General features: G+C 43.8%; 2 protein-coding genes across 5 annotated transcripts in view; one reads left to right on the top strand and one right to left on the bottom strand.

The window, feature by feature from the left end:
• The window catches only part of CREB1 (cAMP responsive element binding protein 1), a 37,735-nt gene extending 31,890 nt beyond the window's left edge, over positions 1–5,845 (top strand). For all 3 annotated transcript variants that reach the window (XM_057381722.1, XM_057381720.1, XM_057381721.1), the window contains one exon: positions 1,638–5,845. In XM_057381722.1, coding sequence (XP_057237705.1) covers positions 1,638–1,782 — 145 coding nt within the window. In that variant the 3' untranslated portion in view covers positions 1,783–5,845. The remainder of the gene's footprint in view (positions 1–1,637) is intronic.
• Positions 5,846–6,517: 672 nt separating this feature from the next.
• Positions 6,518–15,269, bottom strand: METTL21A (methyltransferase 21A, HSPA lysine). 2 transcript variants are annotated; one of them, XM_057381719.1, is made up of 3 exons: positions 15,011–15,269; positions 13,776–13,887; positions 6,518–12,774 (listed from the first exon to the last, which is right to left on the bottom strand). In XM_057381719.1, exons 1-3 carry the CDS (start codon positions 15,155–15,157, stop codon positions 12,377–12,379), a joined length of 657 nt encoding a protein of 218 aa, XP_057237702.1. In that variant the 5' UTR covers positions 15,158–15,269; the 3' UTR covers positions 6,518–12,376. The 2 variants fall into 2 exon arrangements, with proteins under 2 accessions (XP_057237702.1, XP_057237701.1); XM_057381718.1 differs by lacking the exon at positions 6,518–12,774 and adding an exon at positions 12,802–12,886 and having other exon boundaries at positions 15,011–15,266.
• Positions 15,270–25,388: the final 10,119 nt, after the last annotated feature.

The following is a 25,388-nucleotide window of genomic DNA, read 5'->3' as shown; positions in this document are numbered from 1 at the left end:
GCAAATCTAAGCTCCATAGCAAAGTGGGGAAAAATGATAGAGAGGCAGATGCTAAGGTGGTACTTATTGGAGGATTATAGTGTAAATATTCATAGATATTATTGTGCAAATTTTCTGTATAAATTTTACATTTTAAAGCTTTCTTGCAATTCAGTATAACTCTGGCTGTTCATTATGAACAACTAGCGCACAGACTTTGAAGTGGCTTAATATGCACAGCCTAAGCTGGAAAAAAATCATAGAGAGAAAGTATTGTCACCCAAGGAGACTTGTTAGTAGTTTGCAGTGGGAGGCACTTCCTGATCCAGTAGTACTTGTTCTTTTGGTAACAGCCCGAAATCACTTAAATTCYCAGTGTTACACATGGTTTACTGAAGCACTGCAAGCATGTGAAATTGTATTCATAGGAGTGACAAATGGATACCTGAGTCCTTTCAGGGCTTACAGAATRTATTTTCTTCATCCTGTCTCATTTGTGGAGCTGAATTTCAAAAATTACTTTAGAGGCTTCTTATCCTCTAGAACAAGAATTACTGTAATCCTGGAATGCATTACTTTTTTACAGCTACTRTTTATCTAGTACGGGGAGGAACTGGCTTTGGATTTGTCCTCTCATCTCCCAGCACACTGACTGTCTCACTCTTTGTAGTGTTTTCARTGAAGGGACACCCAGACTCTTATTTTTGAATCTGTTCTGCTTTGCACCTAAAGGYTCAGGGCAATAAGTGTGTCCATTTCCATGTGGCTGCAGAGTGCAGCTTKGACAAGATGTGCTGCAAGCAGAGAGCCTCTGCCTGGGCTCCCATCTATCTGCCTGTGGCATTTAGCCTTGTGCTTATTTTGCACCTGGCTGCCATTATGTCACTGTGCAGGGTAGCTTCTGCTTTGGTGTTCCTTCCTTCAGGATGCTCAGCAGCACATTCATACCTTGCAGGTATTTTTCCCTAGTGTTCTTGGTATGTTTTCAAGTTACCTACAGGCAGCTGAGTATTTACAAGCAAGATGTAGAAGTTTCACTATCCTGAGGTTTGTTTCAGCACATTACCACTGCTATGTTTTTGGCACAGCTGACAAGGACTAAAGAATTATATGGTTCCTAGTGACTGATTATTTTGTGATATTTTTATTTGAGTCATTGTCATTTCAGTGGTGCAGACATCATTTTTAAAATGAAGGCATTGCTTAAGAGCAAATACATGAATGCTCTAAATATGGTGCTTTTTGCACCACTTGAACATCTTGTTGGACTGCAGCAAAGGGAAGAGTTGAAGACTACAAAAAAAAATTATAATAAAATCAATTAAATTATTGCAGCAGCATTTGACTCAGCCTAAAGACTCTAATGTAAATCCTGCAAGCAAAATTTTGTCACTGAGTAAGATCCTTATCTTACAGAAACAGAATTGTATTGGTGCTGTCCTACTTGGGTCTGCATGTTGAATGATATGTGGATCTTGAGTGTGTGTGATTTGTGAGAAACAATTGCTGTGAACTCAGTGTTCTTTCTTCACTTGCATTTCTTAACAATGCCTCCATWTTCTGAAAATGGCAGCACTAGGTAAAGGTTTGACCTGAAAGCAGTATTCCATGCCTGCAAATGATAGTTCTGGATTTGAATGGCCTTTTTTGCTTTGCAGAGAGGCAGCACGTGAATGTCGCAGGAAGAAAAAGGAGTATGTGAAATGTCTAGAAAATCGAGTGGCTGTGCTTGAAAACCAAAACAAGACACTGATTGAGGAGTTGAAAGCACTTAAGGACCTTTACTGCCACAAATCAGATTAATTTTGGATTCTCATTTTCACTTGTCCAGATGGGATAGAGACTGGTTCTGGCTATATCCAGACAGACAAACTTTTTATTTTCTAAACATTTCTTTTTTTCTATGCGCAAAACTGCCTGAAGCAACTACAGAATATACTTCATCTGTGCTTTGCATCAAACTGTGAATGTTCAAGTACTTGCCTCCACTTCTCCCCTTACAAGATGAATTTCATCATCAATCTCAGCGTGAAGAAGAACAGGCTTCTTTCTCGTCTCCCAGTCCTCTTGAAGGAGTAACAGTGGTCACTTGGGAAGGTACTGTGGGGAGGGTCCTTTTGTAAAGATGTCAAGAATTTGTGCTGAGCTCTTTCCATTGCCTTAGAGAGACAAAACCACCCCAGCCTCTTGGTCCAGAGAACCGAGGGCCACAAAGGTGGAGCATGTATGGTACATTGAAGAAGCAATGGTTGCCAAATTGGTTTCACACATTCACGATGAACTGTACAAATACACGGCTAAGCAGCATGCCAAACGAAGGGCGCTTCACTGTCACCTTCTTGGTGTGGAGATAACAGACCTTTTTCAAACTAGCCCAGGAGGAAGTTTGATTTAGAATGTGTATTAAACTCTCCTAGACTAGTAAAACCTTCTCCATACCTCAGAAACAAATGCATTGAGATAGCTTCACTGGTCAGTTGTTGCTTCTCATAGCGTATGTGTGCAAGTGTGCTCACTCTCTGAATGCACAGAAAAGAGACACCAACTTCATAGGATATAGTTTGGGAAATGATATTTGGATGGGAAAGAAAATTTTAAAAAAGATGCAACAGTGATGTTCTGAAAACAGTCACATGGTAAGCAAGAGTAACACTTGAAAGCACTACCTGTTTGCATGCAGAACAACTAAGCAGTTGAAGCAYGGCCAACTCCACTTAAGTACTCCCTGATGACAGTATGGTCTGTGTCCCAAGTCCTCTTAAGCCATGAGGTTGTTTTTATTTCCCTACCACTGTCTTATGCAAGGAAATTATCAAACTTGATGGAAATGTCAGCCTGGTTTGCTAAATTCTTTTTCAAACTTCGAGGCTGCCTTCTGTACATAAATTAAGTCACAGTATGACAACTATTAGGACAACCTCAAATACTGAAGAGGATTTCCAACACAAATATTCCAGCTCCTGCTTCATGAGGGACAATACCGATTATTTGAACCTGGCCAGGTCAGCTAAACTCTTAATTTATTTGGGGTATTTTTTCACAGAAAGGGTCAGATATACTGAGTAATCAGTTCCTGCAACCAAAATTACTCATGTGCCTCAGATGTTTGCAAGATCAGTTTTTTTTTCTGTGCACTGAGGAACTGTGATYTTTTCCAGATTTATGGTGTTAAAAAAGGTAGTTCATTTTTAAAAAAAAACTCTTTACTAAGCATTAGGTGTTCAGAAGAATCATGCTCAAAAGGAACCAAAAAAGAACGTCAAGAARTGGTCAAAAAGAATGTGTCAAAAAGAATCATGTGCAGTTTGTACTGGCCCTCTGAAGCCAGTCTCTCTCTATGTGAACTTGGGTCATTTGATGGAGTGAGTTTACTTTGGTCTTCTGGTCAAACTTTTATGTATAGAAACATGGATAAGACTCTGGTCTGTACTAATGCCTTGCCTAGCAGAGCATTAGCTAATATTTTTTCCCATTCACTCTGTTTTTAASATAAATTTCACACACAAGCTTCTAAAAGGTTATACAATCAATGTGATGTTATAAGAAAAATATTTGGAAGACTCTGGCAGTTGCGTCTCAAAAACCTAAGCAGTATTAAAAGTTGTAGATTTCTCATTTGAGAGGGCATTCAGTTTCCAAGAGACTTAATTTAAAAGGAGCAGAATTAAGCTTACAGCATTATTGTTAAATCTTAGAGTTATCAAGAATTTCAAATTACACTTGTATTTTAAGAAGAACATAAATATCAGAAATGTGAAATAACTTTCACAAGTTTTGTGAGGGTTTATAAATGGTCTATTTTTATCTGCCATAGAGAGTTGATCTTTGTGTTTTTATTTAATGGGAGATGAATTTATTAGTTTAGCAATGCAAATTTAAAGAAGACCCTAAGTTCTCAGAAATGCTTTTATAAAAATGGTCTGATTCTTAAAATCAGTGAATACAAGTATATAAAACGGTTTCATTTTCCAGAACTGGTACCAAAGTRGAAATGTTGATAATACAGGAATCATCCTTGTAAAACATGAAGCTCATGGTGGCCTCACTTGCAATTACATGGAATAGTTCCTCCAGCTTTGAGAAACAGAAAAGGCTGTATATGCCCACATTAGGGCTGTTTGTTTTGTAGAATATGTGTTTGCAAAAAYGTCAGGTTTTGCTGTGAACCTGAGTGAGGCGAGCTGGGCTCTCAGAACTGTGTCTAGTGGGTGGCAAACMCTGTCTAGAGCTTGCTGATAGTCCCTGGGCACAAAGCCTGGGAGCTGAAKGGGCATGGGAGCCTAAAACAGTGCCCTGGCTGGGTTCTCCTAATACAGAGTTGGTGCAAATTTATGTGGCAGTGAGAGGAGAGCTGTGTTWCCAGTTTGTCTGAGTGTGGTCTGCAAGTGGCCTGTAGCGGTTTTAGCCTAGACTTCAGTAGCAAATAAAGTTTCACTAAGATAAAGAATGTAATTTAAAGTACATAGGGGTCTAGAAGAATCTTTATTTTTATTTATGCTGCACTGAGGATTTAGGGACATGAATTTATTTAATGAAAATTATAAATTACAATAATAAAAAATGTATTAGACCAAGTACAGGGCTGGCTAGGCTACCCATAMATACTTTACTATTCATATTGACCCAAAAAGGGAAAGAAGATGACACAGGAATCCATTCCTATGTTTTTTTACTAAGTAGTGAGGTTGGGGGTAATAAGCTTCTATAAACTAAGGCCATTTGGAAGTAGGATGGAAATTATGCTGACAAGGGGAGGGAGGATTATTTTTTTATCTCACGGCTGTGAGTTTTCAAGAACTGATAGCCTGTTTTACCTGAAGAGAAGGTTAGAAAGGGCTAGATCCATTATGTTCATAATAAACAAGAATTGGTTTGAAATATAATTTTTGTAATGTCATTATTTTGCAAAACAACAGCACCAGTCAGGCAGTTAAGATATTGTCAAAGGTGCTCTTTTAATTTAGATATTCTTGGAAAATACATATGTATAATATATGTACATATATATATATATACACACAGTATATAATCTACAGCTCTGAGAGCTTTTAAGTCAGGAATGCTGAGTATTATAGTATATGGAGGTCAGAAAAAAATTTTTACTTTTCTGTGAGTGTCTGGGTGTGTGTGGATGTGTGTGTGTGTGTGTGTGTGTGTGTGTGTGTGTGTGTGTGAAAGCTTCCCCCCACCCCAGTAGCTCTGGGCTGCGTTATTCTAGTGCTTATTACTGATTTATTTTGTGCTGTTTCTCAGTTATCCATTTTCAAGGATTTTATTTCATCTTTTGTGGACTTTGTGAGGTTTGTTTTTTATTGATGAAGATTTTTAAAATTGTGTAAACAGTTGTTTTACAACCACCACCACCACCCAGAGTAATTCACTTTTGTGCTTTTTCTCTTTGGCAGCTATATATCAAAGGCAAAACATTTGGAAAGGTTGTTAAAGTGTTATTTTCTAAAGGAACCACTGGTAAGACTTCTGTTTTCCTCCTGGGGTAGTGGCGATGCATTTTTACCTAGGCAGCAATTTCACCAGCACTGGTAGTTGCTGGCACCATTGCTTGTATCTGAAAGCACAATTTTAGCCTGTCGTGCTTGTCAGGACTGCTCAGACACCCTCACTTCTGGCTAGCCTGTAGTTGGCATTTCCATTGTCTTCTCTGGTACTTGTACATTGGTCAGAAAATTGGAGGGGCATTTGGAATCATTAACAGGCTCAGGAAAAAGAAGATTTCATAAGGAAAAATAGCCCTGMTAGTTTCTGACCTAAATTGGTACCACAGGTTGTTTATTTTAAATCTGGGCTTCCAGTAAACTGCAGCAGCAAGTAGTCATCTGTTAATGAAAACTGGCCTCTGCTTCTTTATTTTGGGKTKKKTTTTTTTTTTCCATTTGTGACAGATAGTGCTTTTTGTGGGTTAAAGACAAGTCTCCCCATCAAAACAAGTTCAGTATCAGTGGTTGCAAATCTGTGACAATTTCTAGAGGATTTAATTGGTTTCCTAAGACCTTGTTTTTTATTRTAATTTTTTCACCCTGGAGCCTGGTTAGTGATGTAACATTTGCCRATGATCCAACCAAAAGGTCATGTATTTATTTTTGTTACACTATGTTCTTTGTAAATGTGTAATTAAAATGTGCACTTTTAAAAAAAAGGAAGAAAAAAAAAAAAGGAAAAGCAAAAAAAAACCCGACAAAACACAGAGAACAAAAAAATTAGGATCAATTGGGTTTACTTGAGAAGCTTTCTGGCTGAACTGTAATCCTGTCCTGCTGTCTGCACACAATTCACTCCTCTCCACAGCAGTTGACTCTTTTTGCTGAGTTAACYTGCAGATCAGTACCTGGTGCCCAGCAGGCATTGCTTCAGAAGGGCAGGAGAGCTGAAGGGGCAAGAATCAAGCATGTGGTGTCTCAGAGCAGTTATGTAGAGAATGGATGTGAAATTATTTTTAGAGTAGAACTAGTTCAGTTATCCCATGTGGGAAAGAGAGGTTAATTTGGAAGGAAAACTAAACTATTTTTCAGCCACTTTATTCCCCTTTTCTTAATTTGAKATTTGTCAGCAGATTGTACAAACTGCATTCCAAGAAAATAAATTGAAAGGCTTTCCAGTAATTTGACAYCAGGAAGTAAAGGTACATTGAGAATGTGTCACCCTGTGTGAAAAGCACAACAACCTTTCTTTTGCAGAAATGATAATTTAACCCTGAAGTCTGTCACTATGAGCAGGTTTTAAAAAGCATACAGTACATTGATGGTTCTTTGTCATCTGCCTGGGAACTAGATTTCCTGAGCTGTGTGATTTGCTAGCTGTAGAAGACACTGATTTTACAAAAACCTGAATATATTCTGAAGCTCAGTCGGTCTGAAAGAAGCCAGACTGGTGAAGAGAAGTTGCTGAAATCCACCCACTGTGTGCTTGTGACAGGTTCAGGTCTGTGGATAGAAACAGCTTAAGTTTGAACATCTTTGGGGAAAAGGGACCAGACCCAGGTGGTRAAAAGGGTTTACATTTCAAGTGTTTTGCCTTGAAATGTGTTTGTTAAATGTATTTAAGCTGTGGCCTGCAAAGAGATGTGCTTGGGCTGYTTTGCATGGCACAGTGGAAGAGAGTGCCCTGTTTGCTGTGTGGCACTGCAGGTGCAGTGAGTGTGACTTGCTCTGGGGTGAGTTCAGGGTTGCTTTCAGGAGCAKTGAGCTGTGCCTGGAGCTGTGTGCTGGCAGGGAAAGGGCCAGGGACAGGCTGCAATCACCCATGGTTGGCACACTCCGTAAGCTGGGCGTTCCTGCACTCATGACTCGGGCACTCAGTTCACTTCAGCTACAAACTTCTCTAAATTAGGGGATAGCTGAGTGAGAGCATGGGGAAGACAGCCCTTGAGCCTGTTACTTCTCTGGAAATGGCCACTCGTAAGAACTAAGGCTGTTTGGGTGCTTTCCACAAGCTGTGTTTTATCCAGGTGCCACTCCATTTTTTTTTGTATGTTTAATTACATTTATTTATATTAAAACATTAATTTTAAAAAGTTATACAACTTCAAGTTTATGTGAAATTTGAAACTGTGCTGCTTCTAATGGACTTCTTGGGATGGGAACAGGGCAAGAAGAGGTGCTAGTTGGCAGCCAACCCCTCCACAGACTTATCCACAGATTGGTTGTTCACCTCAAAAGTGAGTTGTTTTTACTCTGGATTTATAATTTGAATGTTTTGAAACAATGTTTTTCAGGGAAGCTTCCAGGGCAAGGGTTATTATTCTCCCTTTGCAGTGTAAGCTGGAAAGAATATGTTCACCTCATCTGCATTTCTGATTCTTTACCCAGACTATGTCAGCACAGAACAGGGTATTTGAGCTTGACTCCCACATATTTGTAGAAGTTAAAAGACTAAATGAAAATCCATTATTGGGGGAAAACAAACTCTTTTTTACATCTCCCCAAAAATCTAGAAACATCCCTGTGGTGTTCTGTTCTTTTTTTTTTTTTTAACTTCTTTTTGTGCTTTATCTGTGTTTAAAAAAAATTGTACTGGGTTATAATGCATTTTATTAACACTATGTACATATTAGCTGCTTTGTGTTTCAGAATGGTAGTAATTGCTTTGTATATTAAAGTGATTCTTGTGAATTTGTGAATTATTGTCATAAAGAAGTGCTTTTTCTTACTGTAACCTTTGTGGTATAAACTGTCATAACTCCCTTTTTACACAGACATTTACATTTATGTGCAGTCACATAAACATGCTTTAAAAAACTCTACAAAGTCTCTTTTTTGAGCAGGGTCTTCCATTTACACTAATGTATTGGCAAATGGTAGCTAGAGGAATACGGGAAAAGGCATATTTTGAGCAGTCTGTGGTGTCCTCTCGATCTGTGGCCTGCTCTAAGTATTCATGAGGTATTTTCCCCAAAGAGAAGGATTTTTTAATCTTAACTGAATTAGATTAGTCAGAGGTTAAGTCCTGAAAAACAAAGWTTCTCTTCCTCCAGATGTTTTTAAACCTGCTTTCCAGTATTCATTCTGGTGGCAGTTGTTTAATAATGTCTGAAAGACTTAAGCCTTTCACACTTTAAATATACTGCATGTCTCACTCTTAAGCATTCCTGTAAACCATGTACTACTGATCTTAATAACAACAGCAACAGAAGGCAGCATTTGAGAGGATCACAGCCCTATTATGTAATCTGGGAGGCTGTATCCAAACACTGGGATGAAAGCCAGGAGAACAAATTCAGCGCTGAGGTAAACACACCTCCAGTGAAATCAAGGGGAAGCAGTAAGGTCATCTCATTACAGCTGGGATTTTGTAGTTTTCTTAATGCCATTCACATTCTTGCTTAGAAAAATCTACGGTAATGAGGGAGAATCCCAAACAGGGGTTAGTCCCTGAGATATAAAAATGTCGTTTGGCTTGAATTTTGCGCTGATAAGAACTGGGTAACACAGATCCCTGTGCAGTCAGCTAGTGAGACCTGACTCTTCTGACACTGCTGCACCTTGAAGCTCTTAGTCCATAAATAACATGCAGAGCTGAGCTCATTCTGTGTATCTTGATATCAATCAAACATCACCTTAGTTGCAATGGCTATTTTGGAAAAGTTTTTTCCCTTGCAAAATGGCATGTTTCAGGGATAGTTTCTGAGTCTTACAGCAGGTCTTGTCTTACCTGGTCACTTTTCTGTGGCTTGAACCACTGCCTAGGGTGAGTAAATTTCTCAAGAGACCCTTTGTGTATTGCCCCACTACTCTGGAACCGTGCCCAAACACATCCTTCCTACAGATGAGCTCAGATTATCTGTCATAAAACAGAACCAGTGCAATGGAACCACCTGAAGGAGAGTGGGATTCTCTAGTGCTGGGATGAACAGGGTGACAGAAGGTGCATGGGCAAGGTCTCAGTATAATGGCTGAACAGCTGCTGAGGTGTTCCATGTATCATACTGCTTCAGGACCTGTGGGGCGGGACCCCAGAGTTTGCAGGTGTCTCTCCAGAGGGTTGTTCTCTGTGTTCACTTGCCAGCAGTGACATCTATTGTTTCTGTCCTCCACTGTCCTCCTCTGGCGTGATTCACTGGTGGCCTGACTTGCTCCCAACCTCTCCCTGAAGGTAAGTGTGATGGAAATGCCAAAAACTTGTGCGCCAACAGAAGGTCCTGAGTGCTCTCATCCTGTCAGCACTGCCCAGGGGGAATGGCCTGCGGGTTTCAGTGAGTTACATTCTCAAAGCTGATCCTGCCCCTACACRCTGCAGCTTTAAGTGCAACCACAACTGACATGCACATGTTGTAGCCTAACTGCAGCATTCCTGGATCTGGTCTCCTAAATCTAACAGGACCTGCACCCCAGTAGCAGTCAGAGGAGAAGGCATCCCCTTCGGGGTGCCACTTGCTGTGCTGGGGAGGGACCACCAAGAGCTCAGCTCGGCAGGTCAGGGGCAAGGCACTCACCTGAGTKGCCAGTGCCATCTGCTGCTTTTCTCCACCATTCTTTTTGGGCAGTAGCATCACTTCAGCCTTCAAACATACTCCTTTGGGTTATCATCCAGCTGCTGTGTTACAGCAGCACAGCAAAAGCAGCTAAGCCTGGTCTCTATTGGCACATGCCTGCTCCGGCAGGATGGCTGKGGACTGTAACAGCAGCAGTGGGAAATCTGACACTGAAAACTTAACTAAGCAATTAGAKATAGAATTAAACTGATTTGTTTTCAAAGTACAAAATTGTTTCTATTGTCACAGCAAGGCCTGGGGTGAAACCCCCTTCTTGGAAGTGTGTCAGTTGCTGTACCAGGCTTTATTCTGTGTTATTTAAGCAAGCTTTTTAGCATGTTCCTGCTATGGCAACAGTGCAAGCTGCTATGGCTGTCAGTACTGCAAGCTCCAGCCTCTTGTGAGGGCCGAGCACTGCCAGGCTTTTCCCACAGAAAAGTTCTGCTGGGCACTCACAARCCCAGGCACCAGCTTTCTGCCAGCACTGCTTTCTGCCAGCTCCTGCCCAGGGGGAGCCTGAGGTGCAGACGAGCCTAATGCCTAATCCCAGACCAGCTTGGAGACAAGGAAACACCAGTGGGGAGGAAAAGGAAGAGGAGAGATGAGAACTTACAGCCACACTCAGAAAACAAGAGCCAGAGAGAGGGAGGAGAGATCATAATTCTTTTAAACCATTGCTCACCCAGCTGATAGGACAGATGAAGCTACACCTGACACGTTGGAGCTCACCTCGCAATCTGTTTACAATTAAAGGTGCTGTCTTCCCCCGAACCGACTTCAGTTTCAGGCTGCGAATTCCCAGCCGGCTGCCAAAGTACTGTTTTAGTGACACCATGTGGCTTCTGAGGATACTGTTACAGTGTTTCAGAGCAGCAAGTCCCAGACTGAGCCTACGCCAAGCCAGGAGCTTCGCTGAAAACATKCAAGGATGTGCCAGGGATGAAGCACAAACCTTAATGATAAATGTGTAATTTCCACACTACAGTCAGCACAGCACTTCTGGACCACCAGCCAGGAAGTATGATGGGGGCAGAAGTGACAAAATGTTCTAAAATGTCCATGGCCCAAAGCAGCTGCCGCTGTTTGCTGTTACCAGTGCCAAACACATGCACATGCTCAAAATCTGAGCCTGACCTGAGACTTTCTGAGTTTAAAGTTAAAGCAAAAGAAGGTCCACATCAACACAAAGCATGAGGTAGTAAAGCAATTTCTGCATGTAGAGGTGTAGCTGTCTTCTGTTACCCTATTGTTTTCATCAGTTTCATTCTTCCACTACTAGAAACATAAGGAAGTCTGCTGCTGGTGCAAATTGGATTTGGGAATCTAGTGGGATAAACACAYAGACGTGTTTTACAAGCTCAAGGTATAAGATTTGTCATTTAGAGCAGTGTCTTAACTACCATTGTGCACTCTAAGCACACTGAAATCTAGACACTGCCCCAAGGTCCCAAGYATGCAAGAGTAAATACTTCCCCTGCTACAATGACTTTACAGAGCACCCTCCTTCCCTAAATAACAGCTCTGAGACAGACAGAGGACAAACAAAGGCACAAAGTAGAACATTATCTAGTGGTACTTTGAGAGTCAAGGACTGATTTGATATTTTAAGAACAGWTTCAGTCTCCTTGTTGCACTTTCCTGGCTGGCACATGTGCATGTATATCTCCTCCAAGGAGCCTTATCTGTGTGAGGGACACTTGTTAGGGACAACTCATGAACCACAACTGCTTCGTACTGCAGTGTAGCCCACACGTTTGCAAGTCAGGCAAAAATACCATTGATTTCTAAGCTGGATTACTCTGCAATCTCTATTCCCAGTGCCTCTCCAGATCTTTTTCACTGTGCCTCTTCAATGCAGCAGTGACAGCAATAGAACAACTTTATAGCATCTGCTTTTGTTTCTTTTCGCCCTTTAAGTGGTTTCTTTTATCACAACTTCTAAGATGCAGAAGTCCTGAAGAGTTAAAGCATTTAGAGCTGGAGCATTAGCTTTTATTTCATCCACTCTTACTTTTCAAGAGTTAAAGAAGTGATGAAGAGAAAAAACCCCACTGTAATCTATTTAAGTTTCCCCCTGAAGTAAATTGTGGTTTGATTTCAAACAACAGACCTTTTGATATAACAATTTCAATGCTGGAAATTTCTGTAACTTAAATTGGTTTCAAATATTTGATACATTTGATCAAAACAGTGGAACACCCTATACAACTCTATTCAGAAATGAAGTAGAGGTTCAATATGTAGAACAGAAGTACAATCCTTGCTCTATCAGAATGTGATCAGACCAGACCATCAGAAAAAGAAGCCAGTGAAATAACACAACTGCAACTTCATGCTTACGAACAAAGTGGATTGAGTAGAAACAAAGGGGAGAATCGAACAGTAACAGTGGCTTCTTAACCAAGCATAGAGTCAAAATTCATCCTTGCAACTACCTCTCTGTGCTTTGTAGATATGAACATCCTTACTGGAATCATAATGGACTTCATGTACAGAGAAACGCTCTCTCAGCATCTTCAAGAATCTGAGATCCCGTTCRTAGCGGATACGACAGGAAAGAAGAATCACCGTTTGCTCTGAGCACAGATGCTCCAGTGTCTGAAGCAGTTCTGGAAATGTTTCTTCCAGATAAACAATGTCTGCACCCAGGACGAAGTCAAATGCTCCTGGAGGGAAGTTATCCAGGTCTTTTCCCCACGTCAGCTCCTTCACCACGGCTCTGAGACGCAGTTCAGGGGGCAAGTTTGCCTGCACGTTTGACGCCAGGAACTCCAGTGCTGCYGCCCTGTCTGTGATGGTAACACGGGCACCTGAGGGGACAGGAGGACATGGCTCACACCAACAGTCCATGACCCTCAATACAGCTCCAACTCCAGCAAGCTCCTTAGCTTCTGTTAAACATTAACAGCTCCCCTGAGCTGCCTGATTAAAAACAAACAAACAAATAAACATAGCAAGCAAAACCCTGTGTACAGACATTCTACCTTCATCGGTAACTTAAAAATATACAGTGTCCTCTGCGTGAAGATTAAGTTTGGTAGGGAAAAAAATGTTTTCTGCTGCTCTTTCTTAATGCATAAAAGTCAAGGAGTTAGTTTTGGCCTTTCCATATGTGATAAAAGAGTAAGTTACAGGGGCTGTTACAATTAATCTTTCCCAATTCCTTATTTTTCTGTAGCAGAGAGGCAGCTAGAAAGCCTCTTTTACAGGTCAGACAAAAGTTATGCCTGTGTGATTTTGCATGGAATGACTATTTTGTTGAATTGTTTTGTTTCTATTATTCCAATAGGCACTTTTCACAGCCACTACAGCTTTGAATTACAAAGCTAACCTGACAGAGGTAGCATAAATTTAACATAGTACACAGTTGCTGCTTAAGCCACAGACAGATCACTGGCAGATCATTTCTCCAGGCCCTGGCTTCTCTGTCTGCAAGCCAGGCTAATGCAAGGCTTATACAAGCCAGAGAGTGGTTTCTGTCTGTAGCTTTATCTGCATCCAAGGACAAGTGGAAGATGGAAAGCACAGCACTTGTTCCCTGGGGGGAATAGCTGCAGAGMTGAATGCTGCTGAGTGCCTGCCATGGTAACAGGGTCCTGCCATAAAGTAAACTGCAGTGGTACCATCACAGCAACAAATATCACAGCAGGCTCTTGAGGCTAACAGGGAAGGAAGATGACTCAGGAAAGAACCATCAMAGTTCACAAATGCAGCTTTGGGGTTCGCTTCCATACCAGGCATGTACGTGTACAAGTACTAGTTCTACTACAGTTGCAAATAGCTTTAAACAAGACAGCAAATAAGCCCTTACCTAGTAAYGTGACCACTATTCCCAGTAATCCAGTTCCAGCTCCCAGCTCAATCACAGACCGATCCCTGAGATCAATGCCTTCCATCTCCAGATAAGCACACAGGACAACAGCCTAAGCCAAGAGACAAGGGCAATTAAGCACAGGGCTCATTTCAGTCAYACTGAACACAGGGTTTCTGGTTTAACCTGAGAGAGAAGGTTATGGGGAGGGTCAGGTGCTTCAGGTCTGCAGCACGTCTTTGTTCAGCCCTTTTCTGCCTCCTGTGTGCACATGTAATCTTTTTATGCATTTTATGGAAGACTCTTACTTCCTTACAAGAAGAAAGAAGAACCACAGAGGTTACAACTTAGATGTGGTAACTGCTCCATGAATGCCCAAACATAACAGGAGGTAGAAAGAATTGTACTTGGAAAGGAAAAACTGAGGGATTGTCAAACACTAGTGAATGAAYACAGTATTGCAGAAGTCCAGAATAAGGTTCCATAGGATCTTGTATGGTATTTCAAAAGGTTTCCGCACACCACTGGCATACTGTCAGGAAGGACAAGGGGAAAGTAAAGTAATAATACTTCTAGCTGGTTGTATCTAGCGTGTTATATGTTACATAGATCTTGGTAGGGACCTCTCCCCATGGCAARTTCTGTCAAAGCTGATGTCTGGAAAGATCAGCAGCCCTGTATACCAATTCATTTAAGAGGTTTGTTAAAAATGCTACGCTTGTTCTTTTAAACTAGAGAAAAARGTGCAAATTGTGCGTGGACTAAGATCCAACCCAATGGGAAGCCCTTGGATTCGTACAGTGATGCTGTGAGCTTGGACCTGCCACAATGCCCTCTGTTTTGGATGGCTCTTATASCCAAGATAAAGTCTATCGCCAGTCTTGCTTGAAGCTACAAGCAGTAGAATCCGTGCTGTGCTCTGAAGGRTGCCCAGCTAACATCACCAGCCACTGTGAAGAAATAGGTGAGAGTTATCCAGAATATTTCCTGTGTAGGACACTGGTCGTTCAGGGCTTAGGTGGGTTTCCTTTGCAGTCCTGCAGGATCTCTTATGAGGGAAGAGGGAAAGATAAAGCAGAGTTTAACATTTTCTTTTACCTAACATAAAAAAAAATTAAAAGCCTTCCCTTTACAGTTCAACGTTAAATAATTTTCTACGGTGAATTTGAAAACTCGGCAAGAGCCACAGGAAGTCACCGAGGGCAGAAAAGCTCCGCTTTGCCACGAACACCTACCGGGTCCCAGACCACGGCCGCCACGCCGAGCCGCCGCCAGTCCTGCTGGAGACGGATGGTGCGGCTGGCGAAGTGGAAAGTGGCCGAAGAGCTGTGCAGGTGCCGCGCTGCCCAGCCGCCTCCCTCCTCGTAGGGCACCARGGCCATCCCGCCGCCGGCACCGCGGCCTCGGCCGCCGCTTGGGCCCTGCTCGAGATCCGCGCTGCCCCGAGCCCGCCGCGGAGACGGAGACAGACCCGGCCCCGGCCCGGCCCACCCGCTCCGCCCGCGCCACAGCCCCGGGAGCCTGCGCGGAACCCGGCCCGGCCTCTCCGCACCGCCCGACTCAGCGGCCCAGGCGGGGCGGTCACAGCCCGGCTGCGCTGGGCTGGGCCGGGCTGGGCTGGGCTGGGCTGGCAGGGCCCCGGAGCGGCGGGAGCGGGGCCCAAGCGGCAGGCGAGGCTGCTCGGGGCCGGCACCGCGGAGAAGGGGAAGGGGAAGGGCCGTGCCCACGCCCGGAGCCGGGAGGGTCCCGGGGCGGCCCGCGGGGAGGGGCCACACGCTGCCGATGGACCCGGAGGGGTTCCTCTCCTGCTCACAGCCACTGCCACCCGAAAAGGTACSGGGAGACGGTTCCGCACCCTGTGAGACATTGTAAGCTGTCCCCGTGGTGCCAGCCTCTGGCTTTTGCCTCGGGGGGTTTTTGAAGTCAGTGCCCAGGAAAGGCCTTTGTCCAGCCCAGCATTGCTGGCACGGTGAGCATTATCTCTCATCACAGGCTGGAAGCGGCCCCTCAGTCGCTGGGTAAACAGCGCAGAAGCACAACAATGGTTCTTGTGCATCTCTCTCAGTGGAGCATTGACCAGGCAGCACAGCCACAACTGCTCTCGGCTGCCGGYGTGGGGGAAGCGCTCCCCGGCACTGTTTGACTATGGGCTGCTCYTCACCTTTGGCTCAGTTTAATCTCTTGTCTGGCAAAACAACACAGTGTTCCCTGAACTAGCTCCAAAGACTCGTAAAGGCCATGGGAGAGCCGGGGAAGTGTCCTGGCAGCATTCATGCTCTGGCTACCTGGAGGCAGTGCCTGCAGCCACCCTCTTCAGCCCCTGAGAGGGGCAGGGGACACATCTYCTCTGCCCATCTCTAGTGGCTCTGTGCCCTGACAGCTCCCGGTGACACCACCGGGATGTGGCAATGCCACATCAAAGCTTTCCCACAGGGACCAGCAAATCTGTCTGGAGACAAAGGCAAACGCGGTTACACCTAAAAACTGTCCATTTCAACRGTGGGTCAAGATTCATTAAAACCTCTGTGGAGGATAATTACAGGTTGCACAGGGGTAGCAGAAAGTAAAGCTTGCTTTTAGGGTTCTGCTACTGTAGAAGAATGRAACCCAAAATTTCAGTTGCCCCAAACCAGTCCAYGCTTGTCTTAYGGCAACTCAGACTTCTCCCCATAAACATGCCAGAACAGGTGTGATGAATCAGCTTTCTGTGGTTTTGTGTCCTAAAGTGCTGGTCCCTTGCCACTGTTCCTGCTTTTGAGAGTTTGAAATTGCTTGTGCTATTATCTTGATTATTTTTTAATTATTTATATAGGCAGTGTGGGAAAAGCARTGAGAGTGATTAGACTTGAAATGAGGATCCTGTTTGAATGATTTTTTGAGTCATCTACACTGTGCCTAAACTACACCATCAGGCAAATAGAGGGAAACTCCTTAATGGCATAAAGCTTTCACCTCCATCTACTGCGCTGCATGCCAACCCTCGGTTCTTCAACCAAAATGTGACCGAGTGTGGCAGGGCTCCAGTGCTCCCAATGCCTCCTTCGTGGCCCCTCCTTCTTCCCCTGCAGTATTTCATAAAACCAAGTGTCTGGCTGAATAGCAACTAGAGTAAAAAAAGGCTGCATGTGAAAATGTATTGTTCCAAAGATGACAATGCAGTGAGTGCTTTTATCCCAATAATGTGACTTGGTTAGTCAGATATCCCTGAATATCTCTGGAGCGCAGCAGGTTCTCTACCATTTCTGCCCTGCTTCCCAGAAGTATTTACCCTCCTTCCCTGATAAAGTTGCTCTGGCACTGACTTTGTGACCCTTAGACAGGAGATCAGAAATTACTTTCTGGATCATAACTGTACAGTGAGGCTATCAAAAGAGAAGCAAGTCCACTACAAGGTTAGTAAGGGCCCTGATTCCCCATATTCCTTCTAAACCRATATTTACCTTCTCTTCCCCTTTCCATATCCATTTTCTAAGAAGATGGAGTACCTGGGTATTATAGTGGCAGAGAGAGACATTTGGTTTCTTCTATCTTTCCTGACAGTAAAAGGATAAGGAAAAYGCAACAATACAGAATTACACCTTGTTGTGGGTTAAGGTTTCTCCTTTTGTTTCCTTTCTTGGGGAATTTTTTCTTTCCCATGTTGTTGCTGGGATACACTGATTGCCAGGTCATCCTTTTGATGGCTCGGTGATTGGGGAAGACAGTGAAACCTATGCTCCACCCAAACGATCTTGCTGACCACTCCTGCTGCCTGGCAGGTTTTTGGTTGTTTTTTTTCCTCTGTTTGGGAGAGAGGGAAGTTCTCGCAGGAGTTTTTGGGCTTGGGGAAGGGGTGTGTGTGTGTATGTGTGGCGGGGGGGGGTAACTTCACTTCCTGCCCTGCTTGGCTCAGAGGAGGAGGTCAACCTGCTGCCTGTTGGGGAGAGCTTGCCGGCTCTTTTCTGCAGAGCCCAGCGTCTCTGTTCGTTGGTTCCTGTTTGCTGCACTGTGATCTTCTGCCCCTCTGCCTTGCCAGGGACCCCTGAGATTCCAGCTGTAGTGGTTGAGTTCTGCTGCATCCCATCTGCAGTTGCGGGATTCTGCTCGTCTCTTTGCTCAACTGGCCGTTCTGGGGTTTCTTGCTGTCCAGAGGGAGCATTGGGATCATCATTTTCCGCTGTGAGTTTGCAGAGGAACTTTTCCCCATCCATCTCTGCCGGTTTGTATCCGCCATTGGCCACGCGGGAGATCTGAACCAGCCGGGACCCGCCCACAGCGCCCCCTGCAGCCACCGGGGAATCATCGCACCCGCCCTGCCCGGCCGGGAGCCAACAGCGCCCCTGCTGRCTGGGACTGGAACTGCACCAAAGGGGAGGGTGTGTGTGTCTCTGTGTGAGGCTGTCACTGGGTTTGTGGCTGGGTTGGTTGTTGCTATCGTTGTTGTTACTTGTTTCACCTTGTTATACATATTAGTAAAAACTGTTATTCCCTTTTACCCATATTCTTGCCTGAAAGCCCCTGATTTTCAAAGCTACAATAATTCGGTGGGAAGGGGGGGGTCATATCCACCACTCCAAGGTGGGGGGGTCCCTGCCTTCATTGGCAAACATCTGYCTTTCAAACCAAGACACAGCTAAAACAGATGCCCAGAGTTGAAATGCTTTTTTCCCAGCAGGGCTAAAGCTCAGCACAGTGAAATGGTAAGGACRTAGCTTGGTGTAGTTTTTGAGCACTGCAGAGGGCTGTAAGGACGCTTGAGCTGCAGGTAATCTTGCAAAGTAGGAAACAGCTGATTTTAAAGTAAGCAAGAATGATTCAAAGTACGAAGAAACACAGATTTAAGTCCATTCTTACCTCATTCAACTACATGATAGAGCAGGCATAATGTAGCCAATTATGAGTAAATCCTGCCACCTCGGATTTGGGTAAGCTGCTCGGGGTAATTAAGAAACAGTGTTTAAGTGCAATGGTCCTTGTAATACTTAGAAGATCAAAGAACAAACTAGGTGAGATATAAATTAGTACAAATTATTTTGAATCTATACTAATATAACTCTCTATCTGAAATCTTGTCTTTGCTGCTTAGCATGTAAAATCCTCTCTTAGAAATGAATSTGACAGTTCTTGTGATATTTCTGCAGACACTGGATGCACTGCATTTCTGCGCATGGATGAGCCATCCATGATGGGAAAATACTGCATCCCTCACACAGGCTCTGGTTACCAAGGCAAAGGCAGGTATAAATAGAAACAATCTGATTTTTTTTAAAACTCTATCTAGAAACCTGTGTTGTTGATAACCCTCTGACAGCAAYGCCTTATTCCAAATGGTTCTGTTCTACATTTGTGTGGAAACTTCTGGTTTAAGCCTTTCCTCCCAAAATAAACAGCCGCTACTTCCGGTCATCATTCCACTGAAATATGAAAATTGTCTTGGAAATAAAGTTTGGACAAATATCTGTTTTGCTAAGAGCTTTCATCAATCAAATGAACAACAGCTAACACAAAAAAGCTTGAAGGAAAACTTTCCTAAAGCTTGAAGGAAAACTCAGAAGAAAGTGGTCTTTCTCCCTAAAGATCACTGTAAGGGGCCATTCAAATGACTAGCACTGAAATGATTTAACAAGTCTTACATTTTCATCTTCACCAGTAGAAGAATCTTCCAGATTCTCCACCAGTAAAATAGATGGGGTGGAGAATCACTCAGTGTTAAATACAAAGGCAATAAAGCAGAGATTCATTTGGTTGATGACAGCTTGCAGTTGCAGAATCAAGACAGCCTCAGCTTGAAGTGATTTGGATCATCTTTGAAACCGATGGGGTGAATTAAAAATAAAAACTTAGGTTTCTGCAGAAACTGKTGGTTATCAGTAGATGTTACAACTTGCTGCTTCTGCAATGTCCTTGCAAAAAAAWGTGAAATATTGAAATAAATGCATTATCTGATCTAGCATGTAATTTCTTTTACACACAGTTACATTAAAACAGTGGAAGTAATGATCAAAAATATGAAGATGTATAATTTCTTAAGTGTTTGAGCTGAAACACAGGAAGTTTCTGGAACCACTGAAGAGGGAATTGTTCCCATCAGTAATATTACATTCATGCCTTCAACACTGCATCTTGATAATGAAAGTGTCTTGTTACAGAAAGATCACTTAGCTTTTAGTAGAATTACGTGAGTGAGCTGTCAAAGGCCTTGCAGGTTTGAAAGCTGATCTTGTTCTGAAGTTTTAATTAAAGARCAAAAAGCAAACTGAAGTTCTTCTTCACAACCAACCACTGGAGAGGAAATTACAGTGCAAACAATACACTATTAACTTAAAACTAGTTAACAACAACTAATTTTAAAYGAAAACAATTACATGGACAGGCAGACAACAGGTATAGCATTCATATAGATGCAAAGGCATCTGCCTCAGTGCAGATGTTACCCTTTTAAAAGAATGAAGAATCCAAGCATATGAAAAATGTGGRCAGTTTAGTGTTATTTCTAATGGTATTGTCAATGTTTCTCTTCTTGAGTTCTTGGAAGGAAAATCCATCAGACAATGGAGAAGATGGAAGAGTTGAGYCTAAGCAACTTCAGGTACCTTAAAACTAACAGGGAGGACCCCTTAGCACCACCTTCCAGGCTTTGGTGGACCAGAGTTGGAATTATAGCTGCAGAAGTTTACCCTAAACAAACTTGCTTTAGGACTTACACGTGCACAGTTAAACTTTTCTGAATAAACTCACTATTCATGTTAATGTTTGTGTTAAAATACTGGAAAGCCTTTTCCTTTTCCACGTAAGAAATTTGTATCCATGACCTGCAGTAACAGCTATTTTTAATACGTGATAAAGTGGTGATTCTTCCAGCCCAAGGTACAGTTTTGCAGGCCTCCATCTTAGATCCAGCACATCTTGAATTTTCCTCTCAGGTACTAAGCCTCCATTAACTCTAACTTAGTCTTTGGTAACTGTCAAGCTGGTTTTGTTTTATCTTAAGACAAAACATAGGTAGGAGCAGAAAAGAGAAGCTAAGATAAAGAATGATTTATTCTTACATGCTTGTGCTGTTGGTATCCCTGCAGTGATCCAGATGCTCGCATGCCAGCCAAGCAGATTCTGCATTGCCTGTAATGACATCTTAGATTGCAGCAAAGGCAAAAGGAGGGATTTAATCAATGACAGCAGCACTGCAGTCTGTCCTTATGCTATGAAACACAAGCTCCCCAGCCCTGGTTTGCTTGTATTGCCTGCTAGCCAAGATAGTACAGGAGATTTAACAGTGTGTGAAACTTTAGGGCTACTAAAAATCTACCTTGTGTGTTCTGAATAACCTCACTGGTTACTTTTCTACCACAAACATTGGAATATTCTATTTCCCTAACTACTGTTTTGCTTCAGGCTTTTTTCCCTAAATGGCTTTAGTCTTGTGTTACTTGTCATCTTCAAAGGACATCACACATGCAACGTTTTTGTCCTGTCAGCTGGTAGTGATTTTCAAAACAGGATGCCTATTTTTCCCCCCATTATTTGCAAGTGAGACACAGAAGTCTGAGCTTTTGTTTTCAGTTGGTTATACAGGTTCAACCCAGTGATTCATTCTTCCTGCAGCTATATTTCCAGGAAAAGACAAAGCCCTGGCTCTTCTCCAAGTTATCCAAGTRAAATCAGAAAGCACCCCTTCTCCCACAGATGGGACACTTTCTAAGAAGGGAGAAATTGAACAAAACACATCCCAGAGCTGGTGTCATCACCCTGCAGACAGGCAAGGAGTGCATGGCCTTGGAAAGGCATGTGCAGTACCAAGTCAGGGTGAAGATAACACAGAGTTTACTGGATTTAAGATTCTTGGCCCTGTGACACACAACCAAGCCTTTGCAAGGAGCCATTCTCCATTTCTGGGACTGCTGGTGACTGTGAAGCTGAATGGCTTACAGGAAATCGAGCAATTTAATTTCAAGCCTTTTAGAAGATTCTCATCTTCTTGTTGCAGTTGGTGGGGACAAGAACATACGCTTGGAGTTGGGAATTTTTCAAGAGTTGTTACTCACAGAGAAGCTGGTAACTTTGGTTTTACACGTCTCCTCTTAGGGATACTGCTGCTCACAGATGAAGGGAAGCCTGGTTTTGCATGATGAAGCAAAGGACTACAGGGCTGTGTGGTGGAGAATGCAAGTCCTGAAATTTCAGAGGAGTTAAATAAAAACCTGCACAACTCTGCCTACAAGGAACCATCACAGGAAATGTAAAGACTTGTCTGAGAAGTGGAGTTCCTTTGAACACAAGCAGACAGCAGCTCACACGTACTGAGCAAATGGGCCAAGAGACAGAATTACCTCCCCCTGTAAGCCCACAAGCCAAAACACAGCTGGTAGCAGTAACATTAGTCCTGTCAAGCCTGGCAGTCTCCATTTATTATGCATCCTGCAACTAATTACACATCTAGTTAAGCTTATAGCTCAGAAGCTGCATTTAGTAGTTGGCAGGGTGTCCTCCTCACTGCTATTGCTCCTCTGACCTCATTAGACCAACATAAGGAATGAGTCTGGTCCTTTGGATTTTCAGAATAAACCATAGGTCTTTTTAATCTCTGCATATCAGGAACAGAAATCACTGCTCCTTTGGTTGTCATCAYAATCTGATTTAGGGTGTGTTTCAAGATGCTGTCTGGCCTTCCTTAAAGGCTGTGTGGAGTTCTGAAGTTTGCAGCAACTTCCCCAGAGGGCTTAAATTAGGAGTCTTTTCCCATATTTTTAGAAGTTGCTTTCCCTTTGGTGAAGATTAAAGCACGAGGAGGGGGTTGCTGCCCACTGGSTGCCCTGCTCAGAAACGAGGGGTGGTAATTGAGAGTCTCATGGTACACACCTCTCTTTCTGGAGCAGGAGGAAAAGTGGTTGGATCCCAGCAGTCTGTAGTAAGCTATTTTCAGCTCAGGCATTCATTATTGCCACGATCTGCCATCCAAAATGCCTGCTTATGCTGCCCAGTGTACATCAAAGTAATTGATTTTTTTTAATAATGGAAACTGTCTGATGATTCACTGGGGTAAATCAAGCAAAACAGTAGAAAGATTAGACAGAAAACAGGAACAGAACCAAGACCAGKAATAAATMATGATAGAGGGTATTCAGTGTATTGCTRGAGCAGTAAGTCAGTTGAGTGTTAAGCTGCATAAATAAAAGATACTGTGTTTCATTTCTGCAGGATCTTGCTCAGACTACACCTATTAACAGGATCRCCTGGTTCTGCTGAAAATACACACAGCAACAGGTTTTGTCACATTATCCTCATTAAGATTTTAAAAGTTACTTTGCCAAAGTGGAGCAGGAAATGAATATTCCTCATCAGTGCAGCTAAAGGAAAACAAGCAGAGATATGGAAAACTACTCTTTATTGGTGTACTGAGGTATGTGGAAGCGGAAGCTTAACAACTTCTGGAATGACATGGAGGTGGGACAGTTTGCTATTTCTGTGACTTCCAGGGATTAAAGTCAGCTTCCTCTTGCTTAAGGCCCACATGTATAAGTCCTCACAGGGAAACAGACTACTGATTTCTTTCCTCCCTCTGCATGTTTGTATAAATCCTGATACTCTACAACAGCACTAGTGCGGGGGAGGAGCAGCCTTCATCTCTCCCCCTTTTGCAGCATTACACACTGASATCAAGTATGAGACCCATGGGAAACTTCAGCCTCTGGGAGGCAGAGGAACCAAAACCTTCACGCTCAAATAGCAGTGAGGCACGTCACATACTCCAGCCACTCCAAGTTCCCAGCATTTTTCATCTATCGCACAAGAACGTGGGGTTTTGGCTGTTTGCCCCGATGGCTGAGTCCTGGTGCTCAGCTGCCTGGTGAGCCACTCTTGCTCACTTCCTCACCCTTAAACAAGGATTTTCCACTGCCCAAAACCACAGCTTTGGCAAAGGATTCCCTCGAGGCTGCTGCAAGACTGAGAATTAGCAGAGGTCCCAGCTTGCTGCTAGGATCCCCCGAGGGACTTGCTGCAGCTGAACCTCCCTTTGCTGAAGCCAGGCAGCCCCAAGGCACATGCTGGCATGAACAGACATGGCTGCAAGGAACAGACAGACTCGGTTTAGATACRGACACTCAGCAGGCTGCTATCTATAGGTTGAGATGTGCAGATTTGCCCCTGGCTCCTACCACTGCTCTGGGTGGAGCATCTCACCTCTGTTGGCATGGAGTCACTGGAAGGGGCCCTGCAGKACAGCAAGAGTGCAGCTTGCTCAGCCACTCCAGCTTTTGAAAATAGTCAGGTGCAAAGAGTGASGGAAGGTATTACTCTTCTGGTGCAGGAGAAAATTATGCCAGTTTTAATATTAAATAGTGCAGATGCAAGCCAACTCTTACTCTTGCTCGAGAATTAATTATTTCAGTAAGCCACACCAACCCTCTAGCTTCTTCTCCTTCCCAAACCCTCACAAAAAATCTGTGGGTGCAATGCCAGAGAAGAAAACACCAATCTCTGAATGGCTATTTTGCATGAAGCCCCTTTTCCCTCCCTGGCTCAGGAAGGCTCCTGTTCCACCCAGAGGTTAGTCCCTGGTCCTTCCTAGAACTGGGAGCAGGACTGGCTGGCCYACAGCTCCAAGCAGAGTGCAGAGACAGCAGAGGGACATTGGGCTGAAGTGGTTCAAGAAGTGCTGAAAGCTAGTCTTCCCCAAGGCCCTCCTGTAATCCACAGGGAGGTCAGATTCCTCTGGAGCAACGASGCTTTGCAAACTCTAAGTAGCGCGGAGACAGGCTTAACTAACACAGTTTAGAGAAACTGCTGGGAAGTGAAAAGGTATTATTCATCAGCCTGAGGGAATAATCCTCATATAAAACTGTAAATCATTTGGTTTGTCCCTTTATTGTGCCTGGGATTAAGTTGTATAGATGCTGGAAACACAACATCTATGACTTCCTCTCTTCAAAGAAAACTACCCATGGTTTGCCTAAAAACTCTGTCATCACATGGGAGAGCCAACATTAGGGAGTTTTCGTACAAAATGGAGTAAAACCCTGAGCTTGCCTATCTTYGGAATAACTGCCAGCATGGCAGCAGCGTTTTGTAATAGTTTTGTGTGTTCTTAAGTCTTCTGAAGAACCATTCCTCTTATCAGGGGCCAGAGTTAAATTTTTGCAGCGATAGTGGGTTGATCCATTGTAGAACTCCACGTTTGTGTTTATCAGGGCCTCTGACTGCTGTGGGTATCTCGCCCTCTAATCCATCTTCCCTGGAGAGTATTTGCACATTCCAGTCCTCTGAGATCTCAGTTAGCTGAACTCAGCAAGCAAATACGCAGTTGCTGGGGACTTTCAGTGTTCCCGGGGGATCCCGGCGGCCCCGTGCAGTGTCCTGTTCCCGGACMGCTCGCAGGGACCGCGCACAGGAGCGAACTGAGCGCCCAGCGAGCGGCGGGAGCCGGCATTGCTGGGGCTGTGCTGCCTCAGGGCCGGGAGCCCTTGAGCGCTTTAAAGGGAGGTGGAGAGGCGGCTCGAACTGCTCGAATCGCCCGAGCAGCGGCGGGAGCGCTCGCAGYTCCCCGTTAATGCTGCGCGCAGCCCGCCGGTGCTGTCCCGTCTGCCGGCTCAGCTCCTGCGCGGCGCGATCGCTGCCGCTGCTCCTCGCTGTCCCGCA

This window comes from Malurus melanocephalus, unplaced genomic scaffold (assembly GCF_030028575.1).
Source record: "Malurus melanocephalus ecotype Western Australia unplaced genomic scaffold, MMel_1.1 scaffold_524, whole genome shotgun sequence".
NCBI classification, from domain to species: Eukaryota; Metazoa; Chordata; class Aves; order Passeriformes; family Maluridae; genus Malurus; species Malurus melanocephalus.
Note: the sequence above shows the minus strand (reverse complement) of the source record. Positions and strands in the feature narration are given on the sequence as shown.